At 39.6% G+C, this 17,873-nt stretch overlaps 2 protein-coding genes across 3 annotated transcripts in view; one reads left to right on the top strand and one right to left on the bottom strand.

The window, feature by feature from the left end:
- The window catches only part of PACRG (parkin coregulated), a 510,987-nt gene extending 494,618 nt beyond the window's left edge, over positions 1–16,369 (bottom strand). Inside the window, exon 1 of one of the 2 annotated variants that reach the window (XM_049653163.1) lies at positions 15,750–16,369. In XM_049653163.1, coding sequence (XP_049509120.1) covers positions 15,750–15,803 — 54 coding nt within the window. In that variant the 5' untranslated portion in view covers positions 15,804–16,369. Of the gene's footprint in view, positions 1–10,087; positions 10,540–15,749 lie in introns of those variants that run through there. The other variant, XM_049653162.1, reaches the window with a different exon arrangement.
- Positions 10,595–17,873, top strand: part of PRKN (parkin RBR E3 ubiquitin protein ligase) — a 1,335,825-nt gene continuing 1,328,546 nt past the window's right edge. Inside the window, exon 1 of the mRNA XM_049653164.1 lies at positions 10,595–10,846. Within this exon, the coding sequence (XP_049509121.1) occupies positions 10,840–10,846 (7 nt within the window). The 5' untranslated portion in view covers positions 10,595–10,839. The remainder of the gene's footprint in view (positions 10,847–17,873) is intronic.

The following is a 17,873-nucleotide window of genomic DNA, read 5'->3' as shown; positions in this document are numbered from 1 at the left end:
TCAACACAGAGCCAGATATTGGGCTTGACCCCACTAACCATGAGGCCATGACCTGAGCTGAAACAAAGAATCAGATGCTTAACCGACTGAGCCACCCAGGTGCCCCAACATACCTATTTGATTATTTTCTATACTCAGTTTGCATAGTATTAAAATGTCCTCTGGAAGATTAAACTGGTATAAAGATAAAAATTAAAATCAACATTATGGATATGAATTAATGGGAGAGATCAGTATCAACAGTTTCTAAACATATTGCCAAATTAAAATACTTAAAATTGTGTTACACTGGCTAAAAATTTCTCTAAAATATCTGGGTATTATGTATAATTGCAAACCAACCAACCAACAAGAATAATGCAATCAGTGGGAAATAGAATATTGCTTAGTAAACGTCTTCAAAAAAAGTTATATCGAAAATAGTTTTTTGAGATCTTTCCTTAATAGTATCCTCCCAAATGTTCTGAACCATTATTAAAGACTAATTAAATCAACCCCAGAAAAATAAGAAAAATTAAATCAGAATCTTGGAGGGTGAGGCTGAGGAATCCGTATTTTTTTTTAAGTTCCCCCGGTGATTTCAATTTGCAACCTGAGAACTATGACATTAGATGTTTCCATCCATTTCTAATATGTATCATGAATGGGTTTCAGAGGTTTCACATATTCTTTTTTTTTTTTTTTTAACATTTATTCATTTTTGAGAGTGAGAGAAACAGAGCATGAGCAGGGGAGGGGCAGAGAGAGAGGGAGACAGAATCAGAAGCAGGTTCTAGGCTCCGAGCTGTCAGCACAGGGCCCGATGCGGGGCTCGAACTCACAGACTGCGAGATCATGACCTGAGCCAAAGTCGGACACTCAACTGACTGAGCCACCCAGGCACCCCTCACACATTCTTTTCAACTGTTCATGGAACAGTCTCCAGAACAGATTGCATGTTAGGCCACAATGCAGGTCTCACTAAATTTAAGAAGACTGAAATTATATCAAGCATCTTTTCTGAACACGATGGTATGAAACTAGAAATCAATTACAAGAAGAAAACTGGAAAACGCACACACACACTCACTCACCAACACATGAGGCTAACCACTATGTTGTTATGTAACCAATAGGTTAATGAAGAAATCAAAGATAACATCACAAAATACCCTGAGACAAATGGAAATGGAAACGCAATTTTCTAACATCTAGGAGATGCAGTGAAAACAGTTCTAAGAGGGAAGTTCATAGCAACACAGAACTAGTTCAAGAAAACAAGAAAAATAACAAATAACAACCTAACTTTTACACCTGAAGGAAACAGAAAAAGGACAAAGCCAGAAGTTAGTAGAAGAAAGGAAATAATAAAGATCAGAGTGGAAATGAATGAAGTAGACACTGAAAGGACAATAGAAAAAAGATCAATGAAACTAACAGCTGGTTCTTTGAAAAGATAAACAAAATTAATAAACCTCTAGCCAGACTCATCAATAAAAAAAGAGGACCCAAATAAAATCACAAATGAAAGAGAAGTTACCATCGACACCATGAAACACAAAGGGATCAAAACAAATTGGAATTATATCAACAAACTGGAAAATCTAGAAGAAGTAGATAAATTTCTAGAAACACACTATCTTCCAAGACTGAATCACAAAGAAATAGAAAATATTAATAGACTGGGGCACCTGAGTGGCTCAGGAGGATAAGCATCTGACTTCGGCTCAGCTCATGATCTCACGGTTCATAGTTTCTAGCCCCACAGAGAGTTCTGTGCTGACAGCTCAGAGCCTGGAGCTGCTTCAGATTCTGTGTCTCCTTCTTTCTTTGCCCCTCCCCAATTTGCTCTCTGTCTCTGTCTCTGTCTCTCTCAAAATTAAATAAACATTGAAAAATATTTTAGAAAATATTGATAGACTGCAACTAATACAATTGACTAATTCAAAAACTCTCATAAATAAATAAATAAATAAATAAATAAATAAATAAATGTATGTATGTATGTATGTATGTATGTATGTATGTATGTCCAGGACCAGACAGCTTCAAGTGCCTGACTTCCGATTTCAGCTCGGGTCACGATCTCATAGTTTGTGACTTCGAGCCGCTCATCGGGCTCTACACTGACACTGTGGGGCTGCTTGGGATTGTCTCTCTCCTCCTGTCTCTGCCCCTCTCCTGCTCATTCACATGTTCTCTCTCTCTCAAAAAGATAAATAAAACTTAAAAAAAAATTAAGGAGAAAGGAATACTTCCAAAGTCATTTTTACAAAACCAGCATAGCTCTGACACCAAAACCAGAGAAAGACACCACAAAAAGAAAGACAATTTTAGGCTAATATATCCCTGGTGAATATAGATGCAAAAATCCTCAACAAAATATTAGCAAACTGAATGCAACAATGTGTTAAAAGGATCATATACCACAGTCAAGTGGGATTTATTCCAGCAGTGCATGGATGATTTAACATCCACAAATTAATCACCCTGAGAAACCACATTAACAAAACTAAGAACAAAAATCATGTCATCATCTCAATAGATTCAGAAAAAGAATTTGACAAAATTCAACATCCACATATGATAAAAAAAAATCTCAACAAAATAAGAAGGAATGTACCCCAACATAATTAGAAGGCATATACATGACAAACCTACAGCTAACATCATATTCAATGGTGGAAGGCTGAAAGCTTTTCCTATAACATCACAAACAAGACAAAGATGTCGACTTTTTTTTTCACCATTTTTAATATTGGAAGTCCTAGCCAGAGGAATTAGGCAAAAGAAAGAAATAAAAGACATCCAAATTGATAAGGAAAATGAAATTACAGATAACATGATACTATATATAGAAAATCCTAAAGATTCCACCAAAAAACTATTAGAACTAATAAATGAATTCAATAAAGTTGCAAGATACAAAATTAATAGAAATCAGTCATATTTTTATACACTAAGAATAAGCCATCAAGAAGAGAAATTAACAGTCCCATCAAAAAGAATAAAATACCTAAGGGCATCTAGGTAGATCACTTGGTTGGGCTGTCAACTCTTGGTTTTGGGTTCAAGCCCAAACGGTTTGTGGATTCAAGCCCCACGCTGGGCTCCATGCTGTTGGCACAGAGCCTGCTTGGGATTCTCTCTCATTCCCTCTCTCTCTGCCCCCCGCCCCCACCACGCTCACTCTTTCTCTCAAAATGAATAAACTTAGAAAAAAATTAAAAAAAACCCTTATGTATGCACTTCATTTGAAAAAAAAAAAAAAAAAGAATAAAATACCTAGGAATAAATTTAACCAAAAATGTGAAAGACATATTCTTTGAAAACTGTAAGACACTGATGAAAAAAAAAGTTGAAGATGACACAAATAAATGCAAAGATACACCACATTCATAAATTGGAACAATACTGCTAAAATGCCCACAGCACCCAAAGCAATCTATGGATAAGTGCAATCCTCATCAAAACACCAATGGACATTTTTCACAAAAGTAGAAAAAAGAATCCAAAAAATTTGTATGAAACCACAAAATGTCACAAATAGCCAAAGTAATTGTGAGAAAGAACAAAGCAAGGGGTATCATGCTCCCTGATTTAAAATAATACCACAAAGCTACAGTAATCAAAACAGTATGCTAGTGGCTCAAACACACACACACACACACACACACACACACACACACACACACATATAAATCAATGGAACAGAATGGAAAGCCCAGAAATAAATGGACACACATATGGCCAAATAATCTATGAAAAAGAAGGCAAAGAGATACAATGGAGAAGATGTAGTCTTTTTAATAAATGGTCTGGGAAAACTGGATAGGTACATGCAAAAGAATGAAACTGGACCACTGTCTTATACCATATACAAAAATAAATTCAAAATGGATTAAGGACTTGAATGCGAGACCTGAAGCCATAAAACCACTAAAAGAAAACACAGGCAGTAAGCTCTTTGACATAGGTTTTACCTATATTTGTTGGACCAGTCTTCTTAGGTATAGGCAACAAATGTTAAAATAAACAAATGGAATTGCATTAAACTAAGGAGCGTTTGGACAGCAAAGGAAACCATCAATAAAATGAAAAGGCAACCTATGAATAGGAGAAGATATTTGCAAACAATATATGAAATAAGGAGGGCTAATAGTCAAAATATGTAAAGAACGCGAGCAACTTCATATCAAAAACAATTAGAAAACCCAACTAGAAAATGGGCAGAGGACTTGAATGGACATATTTCCAAAGAAGACATACAGACGGCCAGCAGGAGCACTAAAAGCTGTTCAATGTTCTATGCTCAATATGTAATCATCAGGGTAATGCAAGTCAAAACCAGAATGAGATATCACTCCATAACACCTGTGAGATCAGCTCTTCTTGAAAAGACAAAATATAAGAAGTGTAGGGAAGATCTGGAGAAAAGGAAACCCTCATAAGTGTTGCTAGGAATGTAAGTTGGTGCAGCCACTATGGAAAACAACATGGAGATTTCTCAAAAAATTGAAATTAGAACTACCATATGATCCAGCAATTCCACTTCTAGGTATTTATCCAAAGAAAATTTTAAAAAATAATTTGAAGAGGTATAGATACCCATATGTTCATTGCAGCGTTATTTACAATAGCCAAAATATGGACACAATTTGTGTCCATTGACAGAGCTCTGAGCTCTCAGAACAGAGCATGATGCAGAACTCAAACCCACAAACTGCAAGATCATAACCTGAGCTAAGGTCAGATCGACTGAGCCACCCAGGCTCCCCAAATATATATATGTATATGTGTATGTGTATATGTATACATACACATATACATATATACATATATGTGTGTGTCTCAAAAATGAATAAACATTAAAAGAATTTTTAAAAAGCACAACAGTGCCAGATTACTTAGGATCTTACAAAAGAGGAAGAACTTCAACTTTTACTAGGAATGAGGAGATGTTGAAGTGTTTGAGATAAGAAATGCCATGATCTGGCTGAATTTTAAAGAGATTGTCTGAGTTCCTAAATCAGGGGAGGGTGGTTAAAAAGAAAAAGACATATAATAGTTAGGGCAATAAGAAAGAGGCAGAAGATGAGACAAGAAGGGTAGACCTGCTTACCTTCATTCATCAGATACTTAGTGAGTACACTATTAGCTACTGGTTAGGATGAAAAAAATTAGTTACCATGGGTTCTGCCCTCAAAGGAAATTTACAGAAGACAAAACATGAGCCAAAAATAACCATCATACACAGTAGAAAACAATGAGCAAAGGATAATTTTCCATCTTGGTTGACAAAGAGAATTAGGAAGTCTTCTTGAAGCAGTTGGCATTTTAGCTGGCCACAAAAATAAAAGTTCCTTGACAGCATGGGTTCTGCCTTTTCTAGACTGCTCAACTGCCAGCACCTAAACAGCATTTGGCACGGTGATCAATAGATATTCGTTACATAATGTGTGAAGGAACGTGTGTGTGTGTGTGTGTGTGTGTGTGTGTGTGTGTGTAGATATGTAGGAAGGAGGGCATTTGAGCAGAGGGTACAAGATAAGTGAAATCACAACAATGAAAGGTTAGAGTTCAATTTGGTGGAAGGAAATGAGAATAGAGGGAGATGAAAGTAAACCTTAGAATAGGTTACATCACAGAAGACCTTGCTGGTCTGGTGGAGGTGCCATGGTTTTCTCTGAGCAGCGATAAGAGGGGAACTTTACTGGGAAGATGAATGTCGTAATACTGATGGACGCTTGAGGCAAACAACCAAATGGTGGATGGAATCTAGAGACCAGTTTGGATGAATATTGTAAAAGCCCAGACAAAGGGTGATGAGGTCTCCTCATCGTTAGTACTTCCACCGTGCTGAGCAAATATTTCTAAGCCTTACCACGGACGGACATGTATTTACATGTCCTGCAATTACTTTGCTTGTTTATTTCCTTTTCTTCACTAGCAATAGAGCATATTTACCACTGGTGGTGTATACCTTTTTTTTAAGTTTATTTTGAGAGACAGAGAGAGAGAGAGAGAGAGAGAGAGAGAGAGAGAGAGAGAGAGGGTGACGGAGGGGGAGAGAGAGAGGGAGAGCGAGAATCCCAAGAGAGGGACAGAGAGCCTGACACAGGACTCGAACCCACGAACCGTGAGATCATGACCTGAGTCAAGATCAAGAGGCAGACGCTGAACCGACTGAGCCACCCCGGCACCCTAAGGCGGTGGACACTTCTAATTACCACGCTCACTGCTACTATTCCTTTTTCCCCTTATTACAGTAATAAAATGCCTCAAGTTTCAGCTAGACATAGAGCTACCAGTCAGAGACTACAGTTCCCAGCCTCTCTTACAACTGGAGACAAAAGTAAGTTTTTGCAACCGATTTGAGCAGAAGTGACAAGTGTAACTTCTGGGACACACATTTCTGATGAAGCTGCTTGCTGTCCATTTCTTCCTGCCTCTTCTTACAGGTGCTCCCCCGCCCCCCTCACCATGCCTGAGGTAGGTGCTGGACATTATGCCCTTTTGTAGGTATATAGCTTTCTTAGCCCTTTTCCTGATGGAACGTGTGGGGGCCTGGGAGTTCCTGCAAGGGTCTGTTTTTCATAGGTTTTTGTAGAAAGGGAAAGTATAGGCCTATGACCAAATTCTGGCCAGTGGGATGTGAATGAAAGTGTGGTGTGGTGCCTGGGCCAGGCCTCCAAAAGGGAGCTTGCTGCTGCTTCTTTCTTTCTTTTTGAGGGTAGGGATTTGACCCTGATGGTGGTGACCCCACCTTGACCGAGGACATCATCCAACAGGATACAAAGCAATATACAAGCAGTGCCCAACAAACTTGGACCTTTCTATGCAACAGAAACAACTTCCATTTTAGTTAAACTATTGTTATTGGGTCTCTGTTAAAGCAGCCAAGTCAATACCTTAATATATAATGTATAAATGTTGACCATTACCACTATGTGTTGAATGAATATATGATTGGTAAGTATAAAAGTCTCTACATATGTAACATTACAGAATTATTTCTCCCATTCCCCTAAGCTTTGAACATAAAACATATGCCCGTTGAAAAGGAAAGCTACAGTATAAAGCTTAAGCTGAAGTCAATCTGTATCATCATAACTGGGGCCTATAGCCTAACTTGATTTATGATAAAGTGTATTAGCACAGAAGGCACCTATTGTCATTTGAGATTAAACCAATACAACGCTGAACTACTGCTTTCTGGCTATAGATTCCAACATACCATGAAACAAGGCCTTTACAGGGAAAATGGAACATGAAATCTTCAAATTCTGTATCTCCTACCACTCTTTTCAGGCACACATAACAAGATGAATTTGATATTAGTCTCTGACTTCAGGAATTTTGTCATTGCTTGTTTTCAAACAGAATGCAATAATAATTTCAGGGAAGTAAAGGAAGAAGCTTATTTGACATTGGGTCTTAAAAACCTAGCCACTTATGCTTATTATTACTTTATAAATTTTTTTATTCATATATATGTATATATATATATATAGAGAGAGAGAGAGAGAATATGACTGTTCAGATAGGGATTTCTGTTTGCACAGCCCATCTGATCAAATCAATTTATGATCAAGTGTATATGTTACTAGAACATTCTCAAAGAAACACTGGGAATCTCCATAGACCTCTTTGGGGCGCAGTTGCATACATCTTTTGTGGAGGCGCACTGGAATGGTGACTCATTTAATTAGGAAGTTTCTGAAAGAGGCAATTGAAGGGAAGTCTCAATGCCAGAAAAATGATATAGGTGTCCACACTTGGACAGCAGTTGTAATCAAGAGAAGCTGGAGACTGGCATGTTATTTTCTGAATAGAAATAAACCTTAAGAAAGAGAGAGAGGTATTCTGACTTTTTAATGCCAAAAGGTTCACATTGCTGAAGACAGAAATGGTGAAAGGTAAATATTGGAGATAAAAATGAAAAGTTTCACTTCCTATACCCCTGAAGTTATTTTGTATAAATGGTATCTTTCTTTTATCAAGACTTTATTATTGTGTGGTAGTTTTCCTTGGAGGACGAAGGACAGGGACTTTGTTTTGCTAATCCCAAATGTTCCTAGCTTAGCAAAAAAAAAAAAAAAAAAAAAGGAAAAGAGATGGAGTTTTTGGTTGAATGAATGAATATGTGGATAATATCTGCATTTATGAATTGTGATTTCTCACTAAATAAAGTGAAAGAAAGAATGACACATCCTGTTCTGAGGCTCTTAATGGAAATACAGATATAACACTAAGAGATTTTCTCTAAAAATGCAAAATAAGAGGATATTTAACTCATGTAGGTTGTTTATAAAGAAGGCTTCTTCATAATCAATTTTTTTTTTTTGCTATTTTAGTTTTATAAGCATATTTACTATATTGGGCAATACTGAAATACTTAATTTTCCAGGAACTATGACTTTAGGTATAAGGCTATGTTAAAAAATAAACATGATTATAAATAAAAATTTACAAACAAAAGAGAAAATGATCAATTTTTTATGTGTCTGTGAAAAAATATAACATTGAAAAAAATGACCGAGGCGCCTGGGTGGCTCAGTCGGTTGAGTGTCAGACTTTGGCTTAGGTCATGATCTCATGGTTCTTGGGTTCAAGCCCCACATCGGGCTCTGTGCTGACAGCTCAGAGCCTGGAGCCTGCTTCTGATTCTGTCTCTCTCTCTCTCTCTGACCCTCCCTTGCTCATGCTCTGTCTCTCTCTGTCTCTCAAAAATAAATTTTTTTAAAAAATGTAAAAAAAAAATTTTTTTAAAAAGAAAAAAATGACCAAGATTATAATTACAAATACTGTGTAGAAGAAAAAACAATTAATTAGCTTGAATGGTGATCGTATTCTATATTGCTGATAAATGAATCATCTGGACTCCCATGACCACCTATTCATGGGAAAAACATGTAAAAAAGATTGCAGGTTACAACAAGCAGGGATTTCATCTACTTTCATGAATTTTACCTGTTGTAAATCAAGTGACACACATTCCAATAAGCTAAATATCATTTTGTGTACTAATATGGCAATCTGACCCAGGGATCTAGAGGTAATCTGTTTCGTTCATGTATTTTAAGGATGCAGTTTAGGAATAAGGTATTAGGTTTCCAACATTTATATAAAAGAGATAATGTGATAGTGGAAAACAACACTATTCATTTAACATAGTGAGCTGCTATACAATAAGTCAGATGCTCCCAGAGTGTAAATTATACAAATTTGAAAGCCGCATTTATTATTAATATCTCATTCCTAGACAGGGGCTTGCTTAGTCTGTCAGTAGTAAAACCTGGCTTAGCATACCAAATTTAAAGCTGCTTAACAACTATGAAAGTTTTTTTTAAAACCTTTCATGCATGTAGCTAATTCACTTGTGTGCATTTTAAACCCTGTCTTTCCCCTAATAGTATTGAGAATATTTTTACTATAGCAATTATGGAAATTAAATATGAATTGTAGTAATAGAAATACTTGAACTGAAGCTTGGATTGTTTAAATTTATCATTTAAAAGGTCTATCTGGAAATAGACTTCATATTAAATTGCCTATCAGTGCTCTTACAGGCTGAAATTATTTTGTAAGAAAGAGGGCTGTTAAAGTAAATGTATGGATATTCTAAAACTTCTTAGGTTGAATTGATGAGATTTCTTATTGTAGATGATTTAATGAGTTTATGTTTCTGGGTGCACGTCAGCACATGTCACATTTTGCAAGACTTTATGATTTCTAAGAACTCGCCTTTTATAAGGTCCTTTGCTGAGGAGTGGGGCTAGATTGGGAATCAAATAGGGAAAGAGGGTCTTTTTTTTTTTTTTTTTTCCGTGTAAATAGTTTAGGAGTAATTTTGGATGGTCTAGAAACCATGGGTTATTAGGCAGGTGCTTATCAATGAGTATAGTACCTCACTTGCCCGAGATCCTTTCTAACGACCTAGCCTGGACCTGCACACTCTGGTGGGCACCATCTGCAGAGTAATTGCCATTTTTGCCAAAGACCACCCAGGACAGAGACTCAGAATCCATCACAGGGCCGGCCACCATCTATAATCTGGTGTCCCCTGATTCGGAGCGAGTGCATTCAATGCAAGAAGATCACTTACGACTGAGTTTTTCATCATGGCTTTGACTGTGAAGCCCTCAGAAACCAGGGAGTGAGGCTGGTGCACCGGGAGCGGCTGTTGTGCCAGCAGCTTGGTCCTCTTCGGCATCTTGTCTGGGCATTTGTTTAAGCTCAGGGTCTCTTTTTCTGCCACCATCTTCCTAGAAAATGTCTTGTTCTCATAAAACGTGTAGTAAAAGAAGCAGTGGGTTTTACGGATGTGAGAAGGAGTTCGGGGAAAAAAAAAATGTAAAAAGGCGCGATACTGGTAGAAATTCAACCCCTCGTAGCGCCCAGGTTGATCCAGATGTTTGGCAGCTCCTAGGTGAAGGGAGTTGAGGGGAGGGGAGGGGCGGGAAGAGCGAAGGACCGCGGCAAAAGCTGCAACAAGCTTCCAAAGGTAAGCCTCCCGGTTGCTAAGCGACGCGTCAACACTAAGGCCGAATGGCCCAGTTCCCCCGTGACGTACGTTTCCTGGGCCTGAATCCCGAATGGCGGCGGAAGGCCGGCGGCGGACTGCGGCCGGCGGCCGGAGGGAGAGGGGCGGGGTGAGGAGAAACTACGCGGTAAAACTACGACTCCCAGAAGGCCCCTGGTGCGCGCCGTCTGCGCGTGCGCATTCCGAAGGCCGGGCACAGGGGAGGCAAGTGCCGGAAGACTTACCCCCGGAGCCACACTGGCGGGAGGCACAGGCGGGTGCCGGTGTGCGCGGAGGCTCCTGCGTGCCTAGCAGTCTCCACCTGCCCAGTGACCATGATAGGTACGTGGGTGCCTGCCAGGTACAGCCTCTCTGCGCCGCCCCGCCGGGCCTCGGCGGACGGGGACCTCCAGGGTGTCCGCCGGGGTCAACTGTCAGTGGCAGGGCGGCAGTGTCCGCCCCTGCTCAGCCCGCGCGGCGGGCTTCCCGGTGCCCGCCGAGGACCAGGAGAATAAGTGTGTGTGTTCTAAGCCCCCACCCCGCCCGTGGTTTGACCGGCTTCCCGCTGGAGACAACTTCTCCGGGGACCCTGGTGTGCGCCTCTGCACCTCCCAAGGTGAAGGCTGGGTCGCGCGTCCCCACCGCGAGCGCACTGCCCTGCCAGACCTGTGGGGGTCGGTGTGCGGGCCCCTCTCGAGCGCCCGGCGTCTCCGTCCCTCCTGGCGCCTTGGTAGCTGTCTTCCAGTTAGGAACAGATTGGGACCCACCGTCTGTAGGACTCTCTATGGGGAAACCCTAGCGAAACATTAAACTCTAGGCTCAAAAGAAATCCCTGCGGATGGATTTAAACGTCTTTCTCCCTCCGGTCTTTCCTTTTAAATCTCTCATTGTAGGTCTGAGATGAAAGAATTAAGAGGAAACAATAACAAGGATTAATTCTTTTCAGAATGAATTCTTATTACTCAACACAAAATGACCTAGGTGCATTTCGGTGATTAAAGCTTTGGAAATGGTTCTTCTAACTGTTTTTAAACACTGTGATGTATAAGGTTAGCAAAGTTTCTCCCTTACAGGGTTGTTAAGCCAAAGTTGTGGGTTTGGGGTTTGGGGGTTTTGTTTTTGGTTTTTTTTTTTTTTAGCGGTAATCTCTGAAATTAGAGTTAATGCACAGTATGATTAGATACAGTTGTTATTTGGGGATTTGTTATGACAGAGACTTGCTCTAGATTGTGTATGGAAGATTTGGTGAGCCTCTTTGGGGATTATTTTTGATGGGCGCACTTACAAAATACTTTTGAGTACGACGAGTACATCTGAAGTCAAAAGTGGTCTGTCGAGAAAGATGAGAAGTGGATTTTTAAAATATGTAAGTTTGTATGCACTGATAAGCTCGTCAGAAGTCTTTTATTTAGGAAATTAATGTTAAAATGTAAAACATTCTACTTGCTGGGAGAATCATGCCAGTTAACTGACACTGTCTTTGCTGCAATGATAAAACCTAAGGATGCTGTCCAATTTTTCTTACTTTTCGAGCACGTATGACTTCTGATGAATGACTTTTGAAAGTCATCCAATTAAGACATTTTTCTTAGAAATTTTTCATAAAATTTTATGAACCTTTTTTGAGCCTTTTTAGGTGACTGCTACATAAAATCTACTTGTAAAAACAACACTGAACTGATTCAGAAAACCAAGTAGAAGAAAATTTTCAAAATCTATCACGTCAGCATTTTACAGGGGGAAAAAGTCTATATTTTATTTTGAAGACAATTGTGCAAATCTTATTTTAATTTAATCTAGTGCATGGATACTTTTAAAAGAAACAAATTTACAGTAAAGCAATATAAAGACAAGAACTTAAGATCTAAAAATCATTACTTAAATCCAAATTATTATCTGATAAATGACTATATAAAAGCTTTGTTAGGATGAGCTATGTTTAGGCGGTTTAATTTATTTGGGATCCAGGGACACAGAAGGAAAGAGTATGATCTTTGTATTTGATGATTAGACAGTTATTAGTAACTTGTAATTACATGGAGAATATAAGGTGGATTTTAGAAGATGCTTTTCTCATACTCCAGATATTGTTTTTCATAGTGCAAACAAATATGTATCACAACATAAATAGTGAAATCCCTGCCCCCTCCCAAGAAAAGTCCCTCACATGTAAAAACCATGTGGACAATATGCAGTAAATTATTTTATACAATTAGTTGCATTGCCTAATTCGGTCAGTGGGCACATTTTAATAAAAATCTTAATTGCCAATTTTGGATTTGGTTGTGTTGGAGTATGGAAGGGAAGTGAAAGTGGAGGCGATTGAAAATATATCATGGAGTAATGGGTTTCCTGTTTCTGTGACCAAACTTTGGAACCAGGAAAGGTATTAGAGCCTTTTATACCCAGTGATAAGCTGGAGATCAAAATATACATCAATGTATTTCTGGGATTGTTTTTTTCTGTTAAAGACATTGTGGTACTCACAACTTGCCCCTTTCGTTCCTATGCTCTCTTTAATTGCTACACCTTCTTTACTACAAATTGTACTTTTCCACTTTATTTAAAGCTTGGCTTACTTTGAAGAAAAACAAAAAGAGGTAATTTGGTAAAATAGGAATAAAGGAGATTGACTGTTACCTTACTGCCAATAGAATTAGACTTTCTTTTACATTCTTAAAACCTAGGATTCCTTCTTGACACAGAGACTGTCTCAAAAGTACTCCTATTTCTCACTTGGATTATGACTGATAGGTTAAATGCCCTGACCCAGACAGCCATAGAAACATAGTTTAGTTGAAGTTGGCGTTGATGACTTTGAGAAGTTTGGAGAATGACATCAAGATAATGTAAAATGGAATTGAAAGGCCTAAGAAAATTCTACTTAGAAAAATGTGATTTTTGGCATCACGATTAAAAATATATTTCACCCTTTTAAAAATTAGCAATTCCTTTTGTTTAAAATTGAAATTTAGTAGTGATATTTGTGGTATATTCTAACTCCTGTGGAACTGGATTTAGGTATTTCAGTAGTATCAGATGTTAAAATGAACGCATATGTATACAATAACATTGCCAGTATTGAAATTCAAATTCAGTGTCTTACTCTTTAAAGAGATTTTTGATTTAAAAAAAATAATAATTAGAACATAGTCACATCTGTACATTGTTTAACTTAATATCTCTTAGAAAACATACATGTCTGCCTGTGCAACTCCACCCCACCGTAATTCCTGTTACTCTTTTATTTTGTGGATGTACGCGAATTATGCAAATACTCTTCAATAAATGAGCATTCATTAGGTTTACAGATTGCTATCATCAGAAATGTTTGTGTTCATATCTTTTTATTTGCATATGTAAGCAAATATGTAAAGTAAAAATCTTATTACGATTTCCGGGTGGATTTTCTAGTCAAAGGATTAGTAGATTTCGAATTTTTGTAGGTATTTCTAAATTTTTCTAAAATAAGTCATCCTATTTTACATTTCTATCCAATACAACAAGGTAGCAAACGTTGCCCTGCTCCTCAGGATTGAAGAATTTCAAAAAGACATCTTCCCCGAGACTGACCTTCTCAGGAGAACACCTACTGGGTTTTTACTCTCTCCCTCCCTTTTTCCATCCCTGCTCAGGTTTAGTTCTTTTGAACGGTGCACCACTGCACAACTGTTCTTGGTGCCTCTGCCGTTGCTGGCAGTGTTTATAAGAATTCCCATTTCTCCCTTGTGTCCCATAAAATATTTCAAGTTTTGCCTTCATGATAAATGAAAACCAGTATATTTTAATTTTTAAAATGAATTTATAAGGAACCCCTCCCCTCACTTCTCATTTTCTATTGTTTTATTTTCATGAAAGCAGATCCAATAATTGAGCACCTGCTGTGTGCCCAGTGCCACTCCAGGTGCCAGGGATACACAAGTGAATAAAATAGAAAAAAAAAAAAAAAAAGCTCTTTCTATCTTGAGTGTACGCTCTCACTTTACTATTTTCCTATAAATCTATATATTTGTTTTAAAACTTACATGTGATGAATTTTAAAGTCTCAGAGTTTATATTTCTAGTTGAAGGTACTGTGTACTTGTACTCGCTTTGCCTTTTCAATACTTTTAGATAAAAAGTGACCCTACATCGAAGTACTCAAGACAGGCTCTGCAAGCTTCTATTTACCATGAGGTACAATTGTGTCATAAAAGAAATTCTACTGAATCTTTGCATAGACGATTTTCTGTAATTATGTACAGTTTTTCTTTGGGTCCAAAGGCTCAGAAATGATGACCTTCTGCCCCTTTCAATTTTGGAACGATTTCTAAGGATTTTTTTGAAGTCCACATTTTTTTGAAACCTCAGAGCTTCATTGCTTGAAAATGATACAATGGAAGTACTTTGTGTTAAGATATGCAGATCCATTTCTACCTCCAAAGCTTCTTTGAAAAATGAGAGAAAAAAAAAAAACAACTCCTTACTTCGAAATGCTTCATATTCATGAAAGCAGTTTCAATGCAGAATACTCTATTCTGTTAGCTTTTCGTTCTTTGATCAATGAGAATTGTTTCTTACCTGCTGTTTCTTCAGCCTTTAATTGTGGCCCAGCGCTTATTCAGTGTTTCTGTTTTAATTTGCATTTAATGAGCTCATTTTAAAGATTTCTTTGTAGTAACCTGAATGGTTTCTCTCTTAAGTTTTGTAAAATTAAAGAAGGAGATTTATGTGACAGTTGGCTGATTTGTGTTACAGTTCACCTTCCTGGATTATTTACTTCCCCCTATAGGGGAGAGGCTTGCTTAAAAAGAATTGCGGTGATATTATTACATTTCCCCCAGCACCGTATGTCCTAATTATCTGAGCCTTCTACCAGGTTTATTCCAGTATCTGTCTTCACTAAATGGAAACCTTTCTTCTATATGGGTTAACAGGTATTTCAACTCACAATAATGATTTCTGTGTCAATTCTTTCCAAAACTAGATGGTACTAGGTGGTGGTATGCAGGGGAGGTCCAGGTCCGGGGCAAATGTGTGTATATTACCTGTGGGGAGGGGACGCAGGGAACTAGGAGACCGTCTCTCCCCGACGAGTTTGCGGTCTGCTTGGACCGATATGACCTGCATTTGGGGTACCGATTCCCGCCTCTCCCCAACAGAAGCAGAGTAATTACAAAGATATGTGTATATGTTAACGCAGACACGCTACACACATGCACACACATGCAGCAGCACGCCACAACTTTTCGTCTCTTTTGCTCACATCATTAGTCTCTCGTCTTTGCACGTTATTCCTCGCTGCGGTGCGTCTGTGCATCCTGCAAGTTCCACTTCACAGGACACCAACTCTGTGTGAAGTTTTCCTTAAGATCCCCGCCTGTGTGTCAGCTCTCACGCTTGTCAGTCTGGAGCCATCAGCTCCTCCTGTAGAATCAACCAAGACTTTAGCAACTGCTGTTGGTCACCTCCTAGTGTGGAAGGTGTACCGGAAGATAAAGGCTTTGCAGTCCTCACTTGTGAGTGCCGTGATCGAGGTTTCTCCAGGGAGGCCCTGGAGGGGGCAGCTCGGAAGCCTGGTGGATCCGCTGTGTCCAGAGGCACTGAAGGACTAGTAGGAGTTCATCTAGCTAGACGGAGGGACAGACGTGAGCGGAGGCCCCGCAGGGAGAGGGAAGAGGGGGCTGAAGACCCAGCCGTGGGGCGGAGGGCGGGGGAGCAGGCTGGCACCAGGCTGGAAGGGCGTGGTCTGCAAGCGGGGTCACGGAGGCCAGCTTCGTACTGTAGTGCCCCAGAGGGGTCAGTGAGCCACTGCTCGTGGAAGAGCCTTACGAGCGGATGACATTTCAGAAAGACGTCTGTGGCAGGAGTACAGTGCCCGCGAGCCCAGGGAACCGTTACTGGCTTCTGCTTTCTCCCAAGCAGGAGACCGTCTTCCACTAAGAGAGCCACGGGGTGGCTGCAGGGGAGGAGACATCTTTTGCCAGCATGGCGCCTTTTTTGATGTCCTTAACTCCTCTCCGATAAAGGGCCATTTTTTCTAACACTAAAAATTGTTCTTATTTTTTTAGAATGTATTAAATGTCCCTCATTGACAGGAAGGTGGTTTTTTTGTTTTTGTTTTTGTTTTTTATGTTAGTAAAGCTTAAAATTTTTTGTGTGTTCCAAAAATACCCTCTGTGCCCCTCTTTGAGGTGTGGTACATGATGCTTAGGTCTCTACTTATAGTTTCTTCTGTACATGGAGAGAACACTGTCGCTAAAGCTGAGGTCCTGAGTGACCTAGAATAGTGTACAGAAGGGTTGGTTCCTTTTCCACATCTGCACAACTTAGACACCTGGCCAAGGATGGAGACCATCATCCTTGGACCAGTGTTTGTATTTTTTGATAGTATTGAGAGGTTCCTGATGATTTCTTCAATTTACTTTTCCTGTAAAACTTGCACAGGGTCCCTCATGATGAAGGTTAACATTAGAGCCCTTACCATTGGAAGAAAGAAAAAGCTTTATGTACAATATACAGCAACCTTACGCATCCCTCAAAACCCTATCAACCCACCCTCATCAAATAAATGGGAAAAAAATACTGATTAGGGAGCTAATATCAGTGTTCCAATTGGGGCAATTGCATTATTTACCTAATCGATGGATGTACCAGTTATTCCTCTTGTTAAACGTCTGTGGAATTTCAGTGCATAAACCAGGTGACCTTAGATGAAGCACTTTGTAACTAAGTAGTGATTTTGTAAGCTCCTTGTGCAGAGTAGATGCATTTTCCAGAACATGGAGAGATAAGACAGACACCTGAAGCTCGTTCTGTATGAATGGCACAAACAGGACTGAGGTAGTTCGCTTGGGGGGTGAGGGGTGGCGGTGTCCCAGCAGCTCCCTGCACTCCGCCCCCCCCTTTCTCGGGTCTTATTGTTTTCCCTTTCCATGTTCCCTGAGTTTCTCAGAAGCTGGAATTCTAACATTTCATTCTTCAGCTTGAAGGAGCAGCTGCCGTATGAATAATTAAGTGGGGAGCTCTTTCCCTGCTTGCTGCTGGATCCCCCAGGGCTTGACTTGGTTGAGGGTCACAGTGAGGATGAGCCTGGGAACCTCCAGGGTCCCTCCCTGTGCCCTGTGCGGGGAGCGGTCTGCAGTAAACAGGCCCTGTTTCTGCATTTTGCTCTCTGAGGAATCGGGTCCTGGATCTGTTTCATTCCTTGATCCAGAGCTGCGGGGAGTGAGAACTTGTGGCCGGCTAGAGGAATGGGCAACAGTCCGGCACACCGCCTGCAGAAATAAAGGCTGAATAAAATTTCATGCTCTAGGTGCTTCTTTCTGCGCTTGAACTCTGGCGGGAGTTCAAGCCGGAGTCCTTCCCAGCTCTGTGGTGTGTCCTTGGG

Source organism: Panthera uncia (assembly GCF_023721935.1).
Source record: "Panthera uncia isolate 11264 chromosome B2 unlocalized genomic scaffold, Puncia_PCG_1.0 HiC_scaffold_24, whole genome shotgun sequence".
NCBI lineage: Eukaryota > Metazoa > Chordata > Mammalia > Carnivora > Felidae > Panthera > Panthera uncia.
The sequence above is the reverse complement of the archived record's forward strand: the minus strand, read 5'-3'. Positions and strand labels throughout refer to the sequence as shown.